This window comes from Delphinapterus leucas, chromosome 20 (genome assembly GCF_059928025.1).
Source record: "Delphinapterus leucas isolate spDelLeu-1000000601 "Yukka" chromosome 20, BTC_Dleu_Yukka2, whole genome shotgun sequence".
Lineage (NCBI taxonomy): Eukaryota > Metazoa > Chordata > Mammalia > Artiodactyla > Monodontidae > Delphinapterus > Delphinapterus leucas.
The window spans coordinates 60,915,475-60,935,457 of NC_143148.1; the positions used below are offsets into that span (position 1 = coordinate 60,915,475).

The window sequence follows — 19,983 nt, forward strand, 5'->3', positions numbered from 1 at the left end:
AACTACCGAGCCCGCGCGTCTGGAGCCTGTGCTCCGCAACAAGAGAGGCCGCGATAGTGAGAGGCCTGCGCACTGCGATGAAGAGTGGTCCCAGCTTGCCACAACTAGAGATGAGCCCTTGCACAGAAACGAAGACCCAACACAGCAAAAATTAATTAATTAATTAATAAACTCCTACCCCCAACATCTTTAACAACAAAAAAAAAGATTTTAAAATATTTATTTATTTATTTAGGCTGTGTCGGGTCTTTGTTGTGGCATGAGGACTCTTAGTTGAGGCATGTGGGATCTAGTTCCCTGACCACGGATGGAACGGGAGCCCCCTGCACTGGGAGCGCAGAGTCTTACCCACTGGACCACCACGGAAATCCCGGAACCCTATCTTTTAAGCAGCTGTCGTGGATGCCAGGAGAATGCTGCTCTTTGTGGTTAGGCAGGCGTTTCTGCCGATGGGGAGGTTTGATCGATGCGTAAATGCAGATACAGATGCACAGCGGGGCGAGAGCAGGCCAAAGGGCAGAGAAAATTTTTATGTTTAAAATTTTCTTGTCTTGCCATAAAACATGAATTTTATTTCACACCACCTTGAAGAGCTGGGATGAAGTGTCACCCATTTCCTGGAGCGGGAGGTGGAGGCCTCCGGGCCGGGGGCGGGACGCGCAGACTCCGCCTGTGCTGTGAGCCTCCGGGCCGCAGGAGGCAGCAGCGGGCGGGGCGGATACAGTGTATCGAGGGCGGCGGTGGATACGATGTAACGAGGCCGGCCGGCCGCACACAATGTAGCGAGGGCTGCGGCGGTCAGGTGAGCGGCGGGGCGGAGCGGGCGCGGGCGGGGGTCCGGGTGGAGGAGACGGGGACGCTCGGGCCGCCGCGACCCGGAGCTCGGAGAGCCCCCTCTCCCGACGCGGACCCCGCGGCGCAGGGGGCGAGGGACCCGCCCGAGGCCCCGGCCCGGGCGCAGAGCAGGATTCAGACCCGCGGGTCCTCACCTGGGGGCAGAGGGATTTGGAGACCTCAGCCGCGCCACCCACCCGAGCAGGGTTCAGCGGGGAAGGCGTCCCCCGGCAGATGACGCTGTCACTGCTTCCGGCCGTCGACACTCTCTGTCTGTAGGATCCGTGAGGCCCGAGGGGTCGCCGTGGCTGTGCCGCCCTGCGCTGGGGCTGGACCACTCTGAGCCTCAGTTTGCTCATCTATGAAACGGGCGGAAGTGGTAGAAGAGACCTGCCCCTGTGCGGAGCCAGTTAGCGAGGGTCCCCAGAGTGTATGTTGTTGTTGTTGTTGTTGTTGTGGGTGAAGGTGGGGGAGGCCCGTTTGGGGGCGGCGTCTCCCAGACGCCGGGGTGGCTGCCGCTAAGCTTCAGGCGCAGACAGCCCTTCAAGGGACAGTAACTGTGCCCCTGCGGGGCCCTGGCAGGCCTCCTTCCAGGTGTGAGCAGTTAGGATGTACCTTCGGCCCTGCGCCCTCCGGGGAGAAGTGCAGGGGCCTCTGGTGGCAGCCGGGGTGATAACAGGTCCTCTTGGTGGCCGTGCCTCCCCGACAACAGGAGAGGCTGTTTCGGGCACATCTGAGCTTCAGCCCCATGTTCCTCGGGGCCCTGAGACGTCTTGGGCTTTGTTCTGAGCTTTCCTTTCATTGCAAAGACGTGGAGTCCGCAGCCCCCGTGAGAGGAGGTCTCTGGAGGAGGGTAGACAGTGCAGTAGCGGGTTTCCTGCATGCCTCTCAGTGCCCACCTTCCTGCGTGCTCCTCTCTGAGGCCAAGCCTGAATTCCGGGTGCAGAGCTCTCTGGGAGGTGAACCTGGTGGGGTGGTGAGGGTTGCTGTCACTTTCCTCAAAGTCAGCTGCCGCGCACTACATCTGCCAGGCAGGCCCCTGTGTCGGGACATCATCTGTCTGCCCTCGGCAGCTCCCCTCCCACACCCCCAAATACGATCCTCCAACTTGGCCGGAGAGAAACTGGGGCTGAGAGAAGTCAGGTGACCCCACTCATTCACTCACCTGCAGCCTCTCTGCCAGGCTTGAGACTGGCACTGCCCATAAGGGGGTTAATGAGAGATGCTTTTTCCAGAGCCTGTAGCCCAAGGAGGGCTGCTGGGAAGAGTGGAGGTGTTCCTGCCTTTGAGCTCCTCCGGCCATATTTTATTTTATTTATTTATTTTTCTAGGTAGGGCCTGAGAACCTGTGCTTTTTATTTATTTATTTTTTAAATTGAAGTACAGTTGATTTACAACGTTCTTTTAGTTTCTGGTGTACAGCAAAGTGATTCAGTTAAATATATAGATATAGATAGATATATTCTGCTTCATATTCTTTTCCATTATGGTTTATTACAGGATGTGGAATCTAGTTCCCTGTGCTATACAGTAGGACCTTGTTGTTTATCCATTCTATATATAATAGTTTGCACCTGCTAACCCCAAACGCCCCATCCAACCCCCGACTCCTTCCCCCTTGGCAACCACAAGTCTGTTCTCTATGTGAGTCTGTTTCTGTTTCATAGATAAGTTCATTTGTGTCATATTTTAGATTCCACATATAAGTGATATCATATGGTATTTGTCTTTCTCTTTCTGACTTATTTCACTTAGTATGATAATCTCTAGGTCCATCCATGTTGCTACAAATGGCATTATTTCATTCTTTTTTTTTTTGAGATTTAAAAGTGATTTCTTTATTTCCAGTTCCTACTGATTTCATTTCTCACATACACTCTTTAAGAAATAAAGGACGAAGTAGGAAATTAAAGTACATTAATAAAGACACAGCAGTGTTTACAACACACACCCATGTCATCACATCCTCTTGTTAAGTGCTGTATGTTTCCCATGCTCAGGCCTCACTGGACAAATTCCGTTTGAGTCGAAAACAGTAAACTGTCACCCTGTGGTCCAATAGATGGGTGAAAAAAAATACTTTTGCAATTCCCTGGGGACAGGACAGGGTTATACACTGGTTGAGCCACAGCATCCAGGCTGCACAGGTAAAGAGAGAAAGGGTGGGGTTGGGTGGGATGCCAGAAACCAGAGAGGTGAGGTGAAGGGATTACAGGAAATACCTCCTGAGGGAGGGAGTCTCCACTTTCAGACTTTTTAATTGGCGTAAAATTGCTTTACAATGTTGTGCTAGTTTTTGCTGTACAATGATGTGAATCAGCTATATGTATACCTATATCCCCTCCCTCTCGGACCTCCCTTCCACCTCCCCCCTGCATCCTACCCATGTAGGTCATCACAGAGCATCAAACTGAGCTCCCTGTGCTCCCTGCAGGTTCCCACTAGCTATCTGTTTTACACACGGTAGTGTGTTTATGTCAAACCTAATCTCCCAATTCATCCTACCATTCCCTTCCCCTCCCCGTGTCCACACATCCATTCTGTATGTCTGCATCTCTATTCCTGCCCTACAAATAGGTTCATCTATACCATTTTTCTAGATTCCACATACATGCGTTAATATACAATATTTGTTTTTCTCTTTCTGGCTTACTTTGCTCTGTATGACAGACTCTAGGTCCATCCACATCTCTACAAATGACCCAATTTCACTCCTTTTTATGGCTGAGTAATATTCCATTACATATATGTACCACATCTTCTTTATCCATTCATCTGTCAGTGGACATTTAGGTTGTTTCCGTGTGTTGGCTTCCGTGCATAGTGCCGCTGTGAACATAGGGATGCATGTATCTTTTTTGTGTGTGTGTGTGCTACGCGGGCCTCTCACCGCTGTGGCCTCTCCCTTTGCGGAGCACAGGCTCTGGACGCGCAGGCCCAGCGGCCATGGCTCACGGGCCCAGCCGCTCTGCGGCACGCGGGATCCCCCCAGACCGGGGCACGAACCCGCGTCCCCTGCGTCGGCAGGCGGACTCCCAACCACTGCGTCACCAGGGAAGCCGGCATGTATCTTTTTGAATTATGGTTTCCTCCAGATATATGCCCAGGAGTGGGATTGCAGGATCATATGGCAACTCTATTTCTAGTTTTTTGAGGAACCTTCATATTGTTCACCATAGTGCCTCTGGCCATCTTTTTTTTTTTTTTTTTTTTGCGGTACGCCGGCCTCTCACTGTTGTGGCCTCTCCCACCGCGGAGCACAGGCTCCGGACGCGCAGGCCCAGAGGCCATGGCTCATGGGCCCAGCCGCTCCGCGGCACGCGCGATCCCCCCAGACCAGGGCATGAACCCGTGCCCCCCGCATCGGCAGGCGGACCCCCAACCACTGCGCCACCAGGGAAGCCCGCCTCTGGCCATCTTTTAAAACGCTGGGCGGTTTCTGGGGTGAGACCCCAGGGGTGGCTTCTGATCCTCCAGTCTCTTGGGGGTGGGCTGATCATCAAGTGATGTCAGAGACAGTTTGCTCTGCAGCGACTGTGGGTTACAGGCTTTACTGTCACGCACAAGTGCTTAATCCTCACCCCGCTCCCACCCCGCCCCAGGAGGCAGGCATGCTCCCTTATTTATGGGCAAGAAAATGCTCTTCACTGGGGAAGGCAGCATTACATCAGGCCTGTCTGATTCTTAATAGTAACAGTGATAACGATAAGTTGCAGCTGGTGTTTATTTCTGGCCAAGGTAGTCAGAACTTTGTATTGACTAATTTAATCTTGAACTCTACACAGTGGGTACTGTTATCATCCCCACTTGAAACATGAGAACTCAAAAGCACAGAAAGCCTTAGGCATTTGCCCAAGGTCACACAGCTGGAGCTGACAGCTGGGATTTGAATAGGGCCAATTTGTCTGCTGACCACAAGGCTGTTAGGGTGATCAGTCAGGATCTGTGTTGGCTGCAAGAGACAGAACTCCTCCCAGTAACAGTAGTTTAAACAGAAGTTTCTTTCTGTCTCACCTGAATGAAGCCTGGCAGTGAGCAACTCAGGGCTTCCTCATCACTCCAGAAGAAGAGGTTAGTGAATATGGATCTCACTTGTTAGTGACAACTGGGTCTCCCCTGCGCTCTGGGGGCTTCCTAGGGCACTGTGGCCCAAGCTTGCCATCTTGGGCGGTGCTGGGCATCAGGGCCTGATCACCCTGTGTGAGCTGCCCAGAGACATCAGGTCATAAGGGAGACTGTGACTTGGGCCCATGGCATCTGTGTCCTGCCCTGTTTTGACCTAGGGGCAGCTAGTCAATGGGTGCCAGGTTCTACCAGGCTGGAGCTTCTCCACATCCCACCACAGAGACCAGAGAGGCAGGCGAGGTCCCGGGGCTGTGAGAGAGTCCCTGCCCAGGTGCAGGGCAGCAGGGGGCGGGGTGGGGTGGCCCTGGGCCACGCACTCTGGCTCAGTTCTCCTTTCATGGGGCGGAGGGCAGACAGGAGTCAGAGGATTGCCTTGTATAATAACAAATTATTTCAGACGGTAACCAGGTATAAGGAAAGCATAACCAACATCCATGCCCTTACTACAAAGTTTTAACAAACATCTGTCCAACCTTCTGTGAACTCATTTGGCCCTGAAGCAGAGAGAGGCTAAGGGATGTGGACCCGCTAGTTAAGTGGGGGGGACCTGGGAAGCAAACCCCACCAAAGTCCCTTCCTCTGTCTCAGGAGCATCAGCCCCGTGTGTTCGCGGTTTGCTGAGCTCTGCGCAGGGGAAGGCAGTGCCAGGCTGTGAACCAGGCACTTCCTGCCTGTTTCCTTGGGTCCCGAGGTGTGGGGCTGGGCATGGGCTCTGGCCACATGGGGCATCAGTGCAGCGCCAGCCTGGGCCACACGGTGACTACACAGCGTTCGTGGGCCCTCCCCATGGGGCACCGGGAGGTGGGCCCTGCCAAGGCCACACTGCAGGTGGCAGAGCAGGCCTGAGCCCTGGCATCAGCACTGACCCTTCTGCTGGGTGGGTGGGGGGGCGGGGAGGGCGGGTTCTGCATGCTCTGACTGGAAAGGAGCACCTTGGGTCCAGGGCCAGAAGGGAGGAACTGAGTCCCGGCAGGTGTGATCCTGGGAGCCGCACAGCTTTGGCGCCTCGGTGGACAGGGAGGGCGTGGCTCTACCAGGGCAAGTGAGGCAGGCGGGATCAAAGGGGCCCGTGCTGGAGGTCTGACTGGGCACGCCCTTCTGGCCCTGCCTGCGCCATCAGCGGCTTGGACATCACTGCTCTTTGTGAGGGGGCTCCAGCAGTGGGCGCCGGGGTGAGGGGGCTCGGCTGGTTTGGGGAGGGTCTGAAGGGGGTGGCCGTGGTGTGGGGATGTTTGGCCCGGACCCTGCTGGGGAAGGGAGAGGGGCCAGGCCTCCCCTCCGAAGCTCCAGGCACTCAGAAAGGGGAGGGGACCACAGCGAGCCCGGGAGCCAGACGCCCACCTCTGCCCCGCCCGGCCCGCCCGTCCACAGGTGGGGTGCTATGGAATATGACGAGAAGCTCGCCCGGTTCCGGCAGGTCCACCTCAATCCTTTCAACAAGCAGCTCGGGCCCTGGCAGCATGAACAGGGGCCTGGCAAGGAGGCCCTGCAGGTCGCTTCTGAAGGTGGGTGCTGGGGGCTGCTGTGCGGGTGGTCTGACCCTGTCACACCGGCCCCCCCTCTACAGGGTTCCTCCCGTGGACACGTGGGGGCCCCCCTCTTCTCTGCAGCACAACCCGCTTTCCATCTGTTGCATCCCCTGGGGAATGAACACTCCCCAGGGCAGGGATGTGTGCCTGTCTTGTCACTGCTGTGTCCCAGGGCCCAGCGCACAGCGGGTGCTCACTTGGAGAACGCTTGGGGCGTGAACTCAGCGCCAAGATCTGGAGGGTGAGAGGTCAGCAGGATGTGAGCCCCGAGACTGCGGATGGAGCCAACGGGGTGCCGGGGGCCCCGGGGGTGTGTGTGTGCAGAGGTGGCCGGTGTCCACACGGGGTTTCACGTGTTCTGGTGTGTAGTGCTCCGGCGGCCCTTCTCGAGCCCACAGATGTACACACGAGGCGTGGGCCTTAGAAATCGGCATGTTTCTGTAGTATTTACTGTTTTTGCACGGCACTCTCCTGTCCGCACAAGGATTCGGGTTCCTTTGCAAGTGCAAACAGGGCCGATGCCAGGGCAGGGCCCTGCTTCCCTTGCCTCCCATGGGCTCCACGGCTTCCTCCTGGGGGTGGCAGGCTGACTCGTCTCTCTGCTGCCCTCCCCAGAGGCCCTGCCCGAGCTGCCCCCGGGAGAGCCAGAGTTCCGCTGTCCTGAGCGCGTGATGGATCTAGGCCTGTCCGAGGACCACTTCGCCCGCCCTGTGGTAAGGTTCAGGGTCTGCGGGCGGGGAGGGGGACAAGGTGAGCCCCCAGAGAGCGAGGAGCCGGCCATGTCCACCTCAGCAGGGGCTCCTGGGCCTGGAATCTGAGGCCTATGTGACACCTGGCTCCCACCCACAAAACGAGTTTGCGGGCCTGTGGGGACGGGCTGGAACTGATGTTGGGAGCCTGGGCTGCTGTTCTGAGCGCCGTTCCCTCCCCTCCCGGGTCCTGTGAAGCAAATGTGAGAGTTAATTCCACCTGGGGTCCCAGGGAATCCTATAGTCATGCTGTAGGGTGAGGGAGAGGACGGGAGAGGGGAAGCCCCCTGCCCACACCCGCTGCCCACTCAGCTAGGCAGGGCCACTCTTGTCTGTGCTATATTTTGTTCCATGGAAATCTTGCTGTTTCTTGTTTTTTTTTTTTTGTTTGTTTGTTTGTTTTCTAATAAAAGGGCTCTAATAATTTTTTTTTAAAGTTTGAAAATCTTCCCGTTTTATGCAAACTATCTCCAACTTTTGAGAGAAACGTTATAGTAACATTCAAATATGATTCTTAAAAAATTCACCTGGAGACCCCAGTTCTCGTCTGCTGTTCATTTTTGTTGTTCATGTGGCCTTTAAGCTTTGCGCTTTGCTGCTGCAGGTACCTATTTCATTTATGTGCTTTGCATCTTTATTATACCATTTCTGAGCCCCTCCTATGGGCCACACACTGGTTTCCAAGAGAGGTGTCACCTCCTCTTTGCCCGGAGGCTCAGTGTACTGGGGGGAGGAGCACGGCTCCTGAGGGCAGTGACACTGCTTTCCTGGGGCAGGATCAGCCCCAGCTCTGAGCCCTGGCCTGTCTCCCTGCCCCTGAGTCTAGGGGCTTTGTTGGGCCCCGCCCCCGGTCCACCTGTGAGGTGCTGGGGCCAGGGGCGGGTGGGTGCCCGGGGTGTCTGTGAGCTTGGTGACCGAACCAGAGGCCACTTCCTCTCGTTGTCGACAGACGAGTGTCATTTCCCGGCTTTCCTCCAAGAGGAAGTTCTGTAGAAGTAAGCGAAATAGCATAGCCAGAAAAGCGATTGGATTTCTAAAAGAGGGAAGTTGTGTTTCAAAAAACATCCTGAATTAGGTCTCCAGAGGCCCGTGGGTGGACAGGTCCAGAGAGGGGCAGGTGGTGTGGTGCGGCTCCTGCCTCTGCTGCCCAGGTTCCCGGGCCTTGAGCAGGTCCTCGGCCACCTGGGCCACCTGGGCGAGCAGGGCCAGGGAGGTCTTCTCTGGGCCCAACTGCCTATGAGGCTGGGCCTGGCCAAAAAGGAGAGCACGCAGGGGGCATCTGACCGTCACTGTCCCCAAACCCGCCACCTCCTGCCTCCACCGAGCAGGGCCTGTTCCTGGCCTCTGACATCCAGCAGCTGCGGCAGGCCATCCAGGAGTGCAAGCAGGTGATCCTGGAGCTGCCGGAGCACTCGGAGAAGCAGAAGGACGCCGTGGTGAGGCTCATCCACCTCCGGCTGAAGCTCCAGGAGCTGAAGGTGGGTGCCGGCCGCCCCCCTCCAGGCAGCTGGAGCTGGGCTGGGGCCCGCACGCCCAGAGGCCGGGCCGCCTCTGGGGCAGCGGGGCTGAGGTTCCACCCTCCGCACCCGACTGGCTGAAGCTACCCAGGCAGGCGGGAGAGAGATGGGCCGCCACCCCAGGTGCAGCCTGTGTCTCTACTAGTCTGATGGTAATCACAGTCCTGAGTCATGTGTCCACCCACTGGAGCAAGTAGGTCAGTTAATCCCACCTTGAACCACGTGACCCAGAGCAGGGGGTGGTTTGCCGAAGGTGACAACAGAAGGGCTTATGGATCCTGGAAGCCAAACACCACAGGGGTCCATCATGTAGTCCTTGAGTCTGTGCCCTGTTTGGCTGGGGCCCCACCGCATCCCTGCACTGGTTCCTGAGTCCCTGGGAATATAGAAAGTGGAATGTTCATTAGAATATAGGTAAGGCTATGGCACGAGCTAAGACACCCCCAAATACAGTGGCTTAAAGGAATTGGTTGTGTAGTTTTACTCATGTGGAAATGTTGTAGGTGGCCCAGGGCCCATCTGGCAGCTCTTGGTATCGGAGACCTCAGATCCTCCTTTTTCGGTGCTCTGCCAGTCCCTGGCAAGTCCACGACAGCCCCCCACTGCCTCTGGGTCTGCACCCAGCCAGCAAAAACAGTGTGGGAAGGGCAGCGAAGGCCCTTTCACCCCTGCTTACGTGCCGCCGGGGCAGCACCTAGGTACAAAGGTAGTCTGTAATCTGGGTGGTCCCGGCCTGACCAATCACTGTGTTCTATTGTAAGGGAAGGGCTGTGGCACTGGGGTAAATTTCACAACCTCTGCTACACGTGGTTACCTGGGAGACGCAGTCAAGGGGCTCGTGTGACGGGAAAAGAGCTGCTGCCTGGCTCACCTGTGACCCCTCCCTGGCCCCCTCCCCAGGACCCCAGTGAGGATGAGCCCAACATCCGAGTCCTTCTCGAGCACCGATTCTACAAGGAGAAGAGCAAGAGTGTGAAGCAAACCTGTGACAAGTGTCACACCGTCATCTGGGGGCTCATTCAGACCTGGTACACCTGCACAGGTGGGCAGAGACCAGACTGCTCCTTCTGGCCTGGCACTCCAGGCCCCAGGGGAGGGGGAATTCTCTGCTGTGTTTTCGGTATTTACTGAGCCCTGTGGCGTGGGGGGGATGGGAGGTAGAGCAAGGGATGAAAGACCCAAATACCTGCCTTCACCAGGCTCACATCCACTAGCCATGCGTGGCTATTCGAATTTCAATTAATTAAAGTAAATAACTAGTTGCTCAGTGGTACCATGCACATTCCAAGTACACAATAGCCACATGAGGCTGGTGGCCACCCATTGGACAGTGCAGACAGGACGTTTCCATCATTGCAGAAAATTCCATTGGAGGTCCTGTTCTGGATGAAAAATCAAATAAATAAATGAAATGGTATGTTAGACAATGGTATGTTATGTAAGCAGCGACAAGGGGCTGCTCTGGGTGCCTTTTCACTTCCCCCCCGGGCAGAGTGAGGTTGCCACGTGTGTGAAAAAGAATAAGGAAAGGGACTAGTATGTGTTGGGGAGGGGGATGGGTGCTACGTTAGGGTGAAATGAAAAGGCGTCATGTGACACTTAATAAAAAACTTGGAGGTTGGGGGCAAACCAGGAGTATATCTAGGAAGGAACATTTCTTCAGGGGAGCTGTCTGTGCAAAGGCCCTGTGGTCAGTGTGTGTCCAGTGTCTTCGAGGAGAAGCAGAGAGCAGTGTGGCTGGAGCACTGTGTCAGGGAGGAGGCATGGTAGAGGTGGGCTCAGAGGTGGCTAGAGCCTTTTGCGTAAGTGCACTGGGGCCACGGGTGAGTGCAGGACATACTTAGGTTTTAACTCCGGCTGCTGAGCTGAGCGTGGCCTGAAGGAGGGAAAGTGATGGACTGTGACCAGGGTGGGGCATTCGGATGAGAAGGGGCCAAGTGCAGCCCTAGCTGAAGGACTGGGATGACGTCTCAGTAGGTGGAAAGATGGAGGCACTGAAACCTGAGCTGGGAAGACTGGGGTGGGATTGGTAAGGAAGAGCTGGATTCCACCCAGACAGCTTGGGTTTGAGCCCTTTACGCACCCAGATGGGAATGGCAGGTAGGCCCCTGGCCCTTTGAGTATGGAGTTGTGGGGAAAGGTCTGCACGTACCTTCAGGGCAAGACTTGGGTGGGGACTGAAGGGACCTTTGACATTTGGGAACCTGCCTTGGTGCCTGGAGAGGCTCTTGCGTTGGTCTGGGAATCGGAGTACAGGCCCCTGGGGGTCCCGGCAGCTGAAGGTCAGCCTGGGCCGCAGGGTGACCACCCTTCTAAGAGGCACGTTGTCGGGCCCCCAACCAGGGTGTTATTACCGCTGTCACAGCAAGTGTTTGAACCTCATCTCCAAGCCCTGCGTGCGGTCCAAAGTCAGCCACCAGGCCGAGTATGAGCTGAACATCTGCCCCGAGGCAGGGCTGGACAGCCAGGATTACCGCTGTGCTGAGTGCCGGGCACCCATCTCTCTGCGTGAGTGCCCCGGGGAGAGCAGGGCACAGGGCGGAGGGGAGCTGCCTGGGCCAGGAGCCCTGCCGACAGCTGTATGAGAAACTTGGGTGCGTGCGATGGCTAAGGGTAGCGTGACTCCGGGGCACGAGTCCTGCTCCGTTCCTGGGGGAGCACAAGGGGCTGCTCTGGGTGCCTTTTCACTTCCCACCCGGGCAGAGTGAGGTTGCCACGTGTGTCCCCTAGGAGTCCCTGCGGGGCTGGGCTGCACTCAGCCTCCCATGTGTGGCCCCATTGTCACAGAAAACCCACCTCGATGGGGAAATCCCGCAGCAGTCGCTCACAGGCTATGTATCGGGCCTTCTTCCCAGAAACATACTGCCTCTGGCAGTCGCCTGGCGGGAGTCCTACTATTGTCCCATTTTACTGGTGAGAAACAGGGAAGCAGGGAGGCCTAGAAGACGAGTCGGGTGTGGAAGGTGGAACCCTTGGCCCCGCTGGTTCTCGTCCTGTGTGCTGTGGGCGCAGCTGGGGGAGGGACCTCGCAGGTCTCCCAGACTTTGTAATGCTTTCCCTCTCCACAGGGGGTGTGCCCAGCGAGGCCCGGCAGTGCGACTACACCGGCCAGTACTACTGCAGCCACTGCCACTGGAACGACCTGGCCGTCATCCCAGCGCGTGTGGTGCACAACTGGGACTTCGAGCCGCGCAAGGTGGGCGGGGAGCGCAGCGAGGTGGAGCGAGGGGCACGGCCCTGGGGTACAGCTCCCGCTGGCTGGAGATTGGGTGGGGGAGGGGGCGTGGCCTGGGGCGTGGCGCCGGAAGTGTCGCGCCCCCCCCCCCCCCCCCCCCCGCCCCCGCAGGTGTCCCGCGGCAGCATGCGCTACCTGGCGCTGATGGTGTCGAGGCCCGTGCTCCGGCTCCGGGAGATCAACCCTCTGCTGTTCAACTATGTGGAAGAGCTGGTGGAGATCCGGGTGAGGCTGGGGAGGGGGCGGGCGTGGGGCTACCCTGCTCCCCCTGGGGTGTGGTGGATCGGAGAGATGCCGCCTGCTTAGCTGGGCCCCGCCCCTGTCCTTTAAGTTAAAGTCGCTAAAGCAACTGTCCAGCCACGATATGAAATACAACACAAGGATCAGAGGCAATCTGAATTTTTCTAGTAGCCACATTAGAAAAAAATAAGAAGCAGGTGAAGTTCATTTCAGTGATGTAGTTTATCTAACCCAACCTATCGGTGTACATTATGGAGATACACTGCACTGTTTCTCTTTCTTGCGCTAGTCTTTGCGTCCCAGTGTGTATTCTCCACTTAACCACGTCTGTGTGCTCAGGTGCTGGACGCACCTGAGAGTGGTGGGGGCCACTCTCTTTGCCATTCAGCAGGAGGCCGGGGTGGGGCACGGGCAGGTGAGGGTGCCTCAGGCTGGTGCTGAGAGGGGTGGGGCTTGAAGGGGAGCGGGCTGAGGCACGGCAGGCTGAGCTGCCGAGATCCCGGGCTGAGGAGGGGTTTGACTGGTCAGTCTCCATCGATGGAGGCAAGCTCAGATGCGCCTGAGGTGTGTGTGCACGTGTGGAGCTGGGCTCGGGGGAGAGACTGCGGACGAAGGAACCTCAGGGTCCTCCGGCCTGGCCGAGAAGCTGTGGCTTGAACTTGAGCTTGGCTGGAGCGCTCAGATCCGGGGCTGTGCTGGGGGACGGGAAGGTACCTCCTGTCCCCTACTGACCCAGAGCGTAAGGTGACATGAGTTCCTACAGAGCCAGAGCAGGGCCAGCCCCTCCCCCACAGACACACCAGGCACAGCCCATGCCCCCACCAGGGATGCCCACCGGCCCCTCTCGTCCACAGAAGCTGCGCCAGGATATCTTGCTCATGAAGCCGTATTTCATCACCTGCAGGGAGGCCATGGCGGCACGCCTGCTCCTGCAGGTCAGCCCGCCTGCCCCGGGGGTGGGGGGAGGGGATCTGTCGGGGAGGGCGGGGGGGGGGGGGGGAACAGACCAGGGCCGTGGGGGGATGGCTTGATGCCTTGCGTGTGTTGTGCTGTTAGCAGAAGGTCTCCACACTGTCACCGGGAACACTAGGTCTGCCGTAAACAAACAGGCATTGTACCCACAAAAACCTGCTCTGATTCCATCCCCGTGAGGGGCGCTGAGAGGAGCGGGTCTCATCCTGCAGCCTTCATGGGAGTCTCCATGGAGTGGACCAGGCACGGGCCAGCCCAGGAAGGGCTGACCACGAAACACTTTTCAAGGCTTACCTGTTTGTTCTACAAATACTCACTGGGTGCCTGCTGCAGGCAGACAGCGTCTGGGTCCTGGGGGGCAGGGAGCAGAGCAGTGCCCTTCGGGTGGGCAGAAAAGAAAAGTAGGAAGCAGCGTGGCGGGGGTTGGCGAGGTGTGTGGATGAGATACAGTGGGGAAGTGGGCCCAGCTGCAGCGCGAGGGCGCTGGCCCGCCACCGGGGTCACGCTGGCTGGGCCCGCAGCTCCAGCACCGGCAGCACTTCGTGGAGAGCGACGAGATGTACTCCGTGCAGGACCTGCTGGACGCGCGCACGGGCCGCCTGGGCTGCTCGCTGGCGGACACCCACACGCTGTTCGCCAAGCACATCAAGCTGGACTGCGAGGTGGGCCCCCCCGCGGGCCAGGTGGGGAGGGCGGGAGGGGGGCTCTGGTGGACGTGCCCCCCACCCTGGGAGCGGGCACTGACCATCCCGCCTCGCCACCAGCGGTGCCAGGCCAAGGGCTTTGTGTGTGAGCTCTGCAGAGAGGGTGACGTGCTCTTCCCCTTCGACAGCCACACGTCGGTGTGCGCCGACTGCTCCGCCGTCTTCCACAGGTTGGTGCTTGAGACCCTGACCCCCGACCCCTACGCTGACCCCCAACCCCCTCCGATAGACACGGGGAGAGGGAGGGAGGGAGACACTGGGGCTTGATCTTCGCCGCCGGGTTTCAGATCTCTTTGCCTTGATCCTGAGATGTGGACTTAGACCCTGATGGTGAGACTCAGCTGAAGTTCCGCTGGGAAGAAGCCCCCGTGGGCTGGGGAGGGGTGGGCAGCCCAGACCCCGCGGGTGCGCACGTATCCGGCTGGCTTCCCTCCTCCACCGGGACTGAGGTTTAGCTGAGGCCAGGGCTTCCTAAACTTCTTAGCTCATGTGATTTTTTTTTCAAACGTTCCCTAGACCACAAGAAATACCTAACATTTTTGTGTATTAAGTACTTAGGTTCAAACAACTTAAGCATTTATGTCCTAAAGACTTGTGGATGTTTGGAAGAAAGATATTTGAATTTGTTAAGCACAGTTACCAATAGGCGTGCGCCTGCTGGGCCCACACAGCTTCTCACACTGGGCTCAGATGGGACCCCGCCACCCGTTTCAGTCCACACTGGTTTTTCCTGGCACTTGATGTTCCTCAGAGCCACCGCCGACCTCATAGGTCTGCAGAGCTGGGATTGTGGTTGCAGTGACTATAGCAGAAGCTGTTGTTAAAACCATGAGCTCCCTCGAGCTAGCAGTTTGCATGGTGTCTGTCCTGTCAAATACCGCTATGCCCCCTTCAAACATTTAAACTGCCGTGGGGACCGTGTGCATCTCCACAGAGCCCTGAGTGGAGGCTCTGCACGGCAGTGGGGACAGGTCGGGGGTCACTGAGCTCTGAGCAGAACCCTCCCTGTCACAGGGCCACAGGCAATAGGTGTGGAGCCGTTAGGAAGGGCCCGCACACAGGGACAGGACAGCAGGCCTGGCAGGCACACCTGGGTGCATCCTTCTGCACTGACCCTTTGGGAGAAACTCTGCTTCAGTTTTCCCGTCCGTCTGGGGGGATACTGGGACCTGACTTAAGGAGCTTGTGAAGACTCGGTGGTAGATGTCTACGTGCAGGGAGCCATGTCCCTTCCCGGGCTGACCCTGTCTCCCTGCCCCCAGGGACTGCTACTACGACAATTCCACCACGTGCCCTAGGTGTGCCCGCCTTACCTTGCGGAAGCAGTCACTCTTCCAGGAGCCTGGTCCAGACGTGGACGCCTAGAGCAACGGAACCCCTCGTGGGCCTGTCTGGGGCCCGCCCTGCCAGTCGTTGCCGAAGTCAAGGTGTTTCTTGTGCTCTGGAGACCCTAGGCTACAGCCCCTGGACCTCTCCCCAGCACCTCGGGGACGATGGTAAGCTCTGGGGGATGACTGGCCTCGTGGGGCATCACAAGGACCATCATCCCCTAGCGCTTACCGGGACTTGGGGCAGCCACGCCTGGCTGTTTTCCGGGTGCTGTGTGGGCCAGGATGTGCACCGCCTCCCCGAACTGCAGAGCTTTAAGGGGAGGGGAGTGGGGGAGGGATTCTTCTCATCTCCCCTTGGCCAAGAGCCCCCCACACCCTTGGGACCAAGGCTGCTGGGCCTGGGCCACCCTGGAAATCCTGGAGGGCTTCCGGGGAGTGGCCGACAAGACTGAGGATGCCAGCTGCACACACTCAGCCTTGGCCTGAGTTTTATCTGCGGTGGATGGTTTGGGTTCTACGTGGAGGCTCCCTCCCCCAGCCCCTTGTCTCTCTGGGGACCTCTGGTTGTCCCTGGCTGGGGCTGTTCATAACTATCTCCCAAGGGCCCTGCCCCTGCCTCCCACCAGGGTTCTCTCTCTGGGTCCTCCTCTGGCGGGCCAGTCCAAGGGTTACTGGCTTTTTCTACACAACGTGGAAGGAAGGGGCCATCTAGCTGTCACCGCTGGGTGGACTGGCCGCCGCTCCTGCCTTGGCCCAGCCCAGCTTACCCTGGTGTTCCAAGCTGGGGGGCTGGGGGTCCCACCCAGAGAGGCTGCCCTGCTTCCAGGTGTGGAGCAGGGACTGTGCCCCCGGGGGAGGTCAGGGTTAGGTGAGAGGGCTGGTGACAGTAGGCCTGGGACCCAGTGTGCCGAGGAGCTGCGTCCTGCCACCACGGTGCCTGCCTGCAGAGGCCTCGGAGACTCCGACCGGGGGCCTTCTGTTTGGGGGCCTGAGGTCAGGCGCCGGAAATCTTTGCTCCAGCAGAGGGAGCCCGGGATGCAGGACTGACCCCCAGCTATCCAGTGGGGGAGCTGCGTTTGCTGGGACCCTTGGGAGACCCTGCCGTCCAGGGGAAGGCCCGTGGGAGGAGGACGTCTCAGGACACGGCTGCACAGTTCTGCCCTCCTCCCTGCCCTGGAGTGTGCTGACTATTGACGCACAGGTGGGCGGTGGGCAGGGGGTACAGCCACCGGGGCGTCCATCACCTTTGGGAAGCCCGAGCAGAGGCTCGGCCAGCAGAAAGGAAAGGCCAGCCTAGTTAGCTGGTGGGCCGATGTGGGCGGTGGGTAAAGACAGCGCCACCCCCTCCTCACCCCTCTGCACCCCAGGGAAGCCCTGTCCGGTGGCTTTAGGCGATCCCCTCCTTCTGTGCTGAGCACAGTGGGAGGCTGGCCCCCATCGGGACCCCTTTCTTCTCGGGGTTGAGCGGGGGTTAAAGGCTAAATGCCCTCTTCCTACACCCCAGACCTGCACACGTCTCACCGCAGCATCGCATTTCTGTCATAAGGATATTGGCTGTCCCCGAATTTACCATGTCATCAGCACGCTATTCCAGCTACTATCACTGTGTCCACAAGAAACGTTAGTAGCTGCCATTTGTTGGGCAAAGTTGGCTCTTTTTTTTTTTTTTTTTTTTAAACTACCCCCATTACCTCTGCCCCATCTCCCCCTTCTGGATGACAAATTCTTTAAGCAGAATCATGTGTGGGTCTTTCTGGGTCCAGCTCATGGCAGCAAGAACCCACCAAGGAACCAGTTAGCATGGGCAGGCCCTCCCAGGAGAGCTGTGTAATGGGCTGCAACCCCTGTCTCACTAAATCTGTGTTCTCCAGACCGTGGTGTGTGTGCTGAACTGGGGACAGGGCAGGGTTTGCTTGACATATGAATCAAACACAGGTTTAGCCACAGCCCACAGCCCTCCCCATCCAACGGGGTTGTCTGTAATCTGGGCATCGTGCCTAGGCCTCAGTGTGCTGACCCCTCTAAGAGGCACTAAAACACATCCCTGGTGGGGCTGTTTGGGTGCCAGGAAGCGCCAGGCACAGCCTGGCACACGGAGAATGCTCAGTGAGTAGAAGCTACGTCTTCTCTGCATAACCCTCCCGGTGGAAAGACTGTCTCGTTAATGCACTGTGAGTAGTGCAGGCCCCAGGTCCAGCTCCTGGGAGGCTCTCGCGTCTTCACAAGCTGGACCCACTGACAGGGCCCTTGGACTTCAGGAGAACCCTACACCCCCTCCCAAATTACATTCAAACCTCTGTGTATGTACATTGCTCTAGAGATATGAGCCCTGGTTTTGACCAGGATCTCAAAGAAAACATCAGGAATGTGCTTGAGAAGGTGCCTTTATCCAGCTACATCCAGACAGGCTGGGAGACAGCAGCCCTATGGCCGAGGAGACCTGAGAGCTCGATGGGGGCACAGGCAGAGGGTGGGGGAAAGGCGTGTGAGGGGGTCCGTGGGCCTGGTGCTGGCACCCCCAGCTTCAAACAGGTAAGGCTGCACGTGGGCATCACAGGACGCAGCCTCCACCCACCCCCTTCAGGTATGAAAGAGTACTTCCTTTTAACCTTTTAGTTTTGACAAATTTAGGTTTACAGAAGTGTTGCAGAAACACTCCCAGGTACCCATCTCCTGGATTCCATAAATGTTAACATCTCGCCCCATTTGCTTCATCCTTTGTCCATACTCTTGTGAACCGTGTGGCAGTTAAGGTGCCCCTTTGCCTCTAAGTAACTCGTGTGTTACTCCCAAACAAGGACGCTGCCTTCCACGGCTGCGGTGCGGTCATAACATCAGGAAGTTGACATTGATTTGGGAACATAAAACCTACAGCAAACCGTATTCAGATTTTGCCATTCAGTTGCCATGTCGTTTTAGCTTTTAATCTGGAAGGGTTCATGACACTGACATTGAAAAGCACAGGCTAGGGACGTCCCTGGTGGCGCAGTGGTTAAGAATCTGCCTGCCAATGCAGGGGACATGGGTTTGAGCCCTGGTCCGGGAAGCTCCCACATGCTGTGGAGCAACGAAGCCCATGCGCCACAACTACTGAGCCTGTGCTCTAGAGCCCGCGAGCCACAAGTACTGAGCCTGCGAGCCACAACTGCTGCTACTGTGGCAGCACAACAACTGAAGCCTGTGTGCCTAGAGCCCCTGCTCTGCAACAAGAGAAGCCACCGCAATAAGAAGCCCGCGTGCCACAAGGAAGAGGAGCCCCCGCTCACCACAACTAGAGAAAGCCCACGTGCAGCGATGAAGACCCAACGCAGTCAAATAAATTAATTAAAAAAAAAAAAAAAGGAAAAGCACAGGCTAATTATTCTGAAGACTTTCCTTCAGTGTGGGTTTTTCTGATTGGATTTGGGCTTTGCACTTTTGGTGGGATTTTCACAGAAGTGATGCTGTGTCTGTAGTGTGTCATCTGTCCTCCTCCTGGAGATGCTTTGGTCCCCCTGTCTCCTGTGTCCTTTTGACATGTTCCTGGCATTCTTTAGGCATTTGCTTCCTTTCCAGCGTAGCAAGGTATTCCAGGCTTATTCTGTAATTTCCCCAGTCCCAGCCCTGGAACCAGTCATGTTTCTGAGGAGCCCCAGAACCTTCTGGTGGAGCATGGCACTCAGGAAACAAGATGTGGTTGTTGGTTACACTCATGGCTGGGGTAGGAAATAGTAGCGCATGTCCATTTCCTTATTGGTCTATAAACATATTAAAAACCATGAGTTTACACTGATACTTCCAATTTCAAAACAACACAAGAGTCATTCTTCCCCTTTTTCATATTTGCAATTCCCTTGCTTGACAGTGAGACACCCGGCTCCATTATCCATAATATACTTATTTGCTCAATCCTAGAGTACACACAAAGCACCTTCGGCATTGCTCACCTATGCTGGTGAAAAACAAGGCTACTAACAAGCGTTTAATATTTGTTTAGATTCTTTTTTGTCTCTAGTCTGAGGGCATATAGTCAAAATAAGGTGTTTAAAATTTATTTGGGTGTTTCTCCCCCTTCGTTGTGGATACGCAATTCATGTGCAACACAGTTCCGTTCATATACTCCACTGTTTTATTTCCCTCCCCTTGTTTACTTTTGTTTGTGCAATATGTTAACATGGTTCCCCAATCAGAACTTCCCAAAAGGTACAAAAGTTACATTCCCCCCCCCATAACCAATCTCTTTAGTCTCCGGTTTCTCCTTCCTGTGTTTCTTTTCGTACAAGAGTAAGATACGTGTGTATTTTATTTTCCCTTCTTTCTTCCACAAAAGGTAGCACACCCTATTCTTGCACGTTGCTTTTTTTCAATTAATAATATATCCTGGAAACCACTCCACATCAGCTGAGTTCTTCCTTATTTTACTATTATGGTAGCTATCACCATTTACAACTGTCTTACATTCCACCGTGTGGAAGTGCCATTTTATATGTGACTATTTCACTCGAGACTCTTCAGGCTGTTCCGTAGCTCTTGCAGTTACAAACAAGGCTGCAACAAATAATCTGTGCACATATATTTTCTTTTGTTGTCAGTGTATCTTTAGGGTATAATCCTAAAAGTGGGATTGCTAAATCAAAAGAAATGTATTTTTCACTAGTGTTCAATGCCCCTCGGTAAGGGATGTGCAAACCTGCACTCTCACCAGCAATGAATGAGGGTGCCAGTAACGCCACAGCCACACCAAGAGAATGTGCAGTCACACTTTTTG

The 19,983-nt window shown here is 56.4% G+C and overlaps 1 protein-coding gene across 2 annotated transcripts; it reads left to right on the plus strand.

The window, feature by feature from the left end:
• Positions 1–709: 709 nt before the first annotated feature.
• DEF8 (differentially expressed in FDCP 8 homolog) lies at positions 710–17,106 on the plus strand. 2 transcript variants are annotated; one of them, XM_022582860.3, is made up of 12 exons: positions 710–802; positions 6,331–6,464; positions 7,104–7,201; positions 8,566–8,715; positions 9,655–9,796; positions 11,098–11,262; positions 11,823–11,950; positions 12,101–12,214; positions 13,084–13,164; positions 13,723–13,863; positions 13,966–14,075; positions 15,168–17,106. In XM_022582860.3, the coding sequence occupies exons 2-12, from the start codon at positions 6,341–6,343 to the stop codon at positions 15,268–15,270; spliced, it is 1,356 nt and encodes a 451-aa protein (XP_022438568.1). In that variant the 5' UTR covers positions 710–802; positions 6,331–6,340; the 3' UTR covers positions 15,271–17,106. The 2 variants fall into 2 exon arrangements, with proteins under 2 accessions (XP_022438568.1, XP_022438571.1); XM_022582863.3 differs by lacking the exon at positions 710–802 and having other exon boundaries at positions 13,774–13,863.
• The last annotated feature ends 2,877 nt before the right edge of the window (positions 17,107–19,983 follow it).

Bases quoted from the DNA above. Each gene is read 5' to 3' on its own strand.
- DEF8 (XM_022582860.3), top strand. From the start codon at position 6,341: ATGGAATATGACGAGAAGCTCGCCCGGTTCCGGCAGGTCCACCTCAAT. The intron at 8,716-9,654 runs GTGGGTGCCGGC...CCCCCTCCCCAG, and splicing joins TGAAGCTCCAGGAGCTGAAG to GACCCCAGTGAGGATGAGCC. The intron at 9,797-11,097 runs GTGGGCAGAGAC...GCCCCCAACCAG, and splicing joins GACCTGGTACACCTGCACAG to GGTGTTATTACCGCTGTCAC.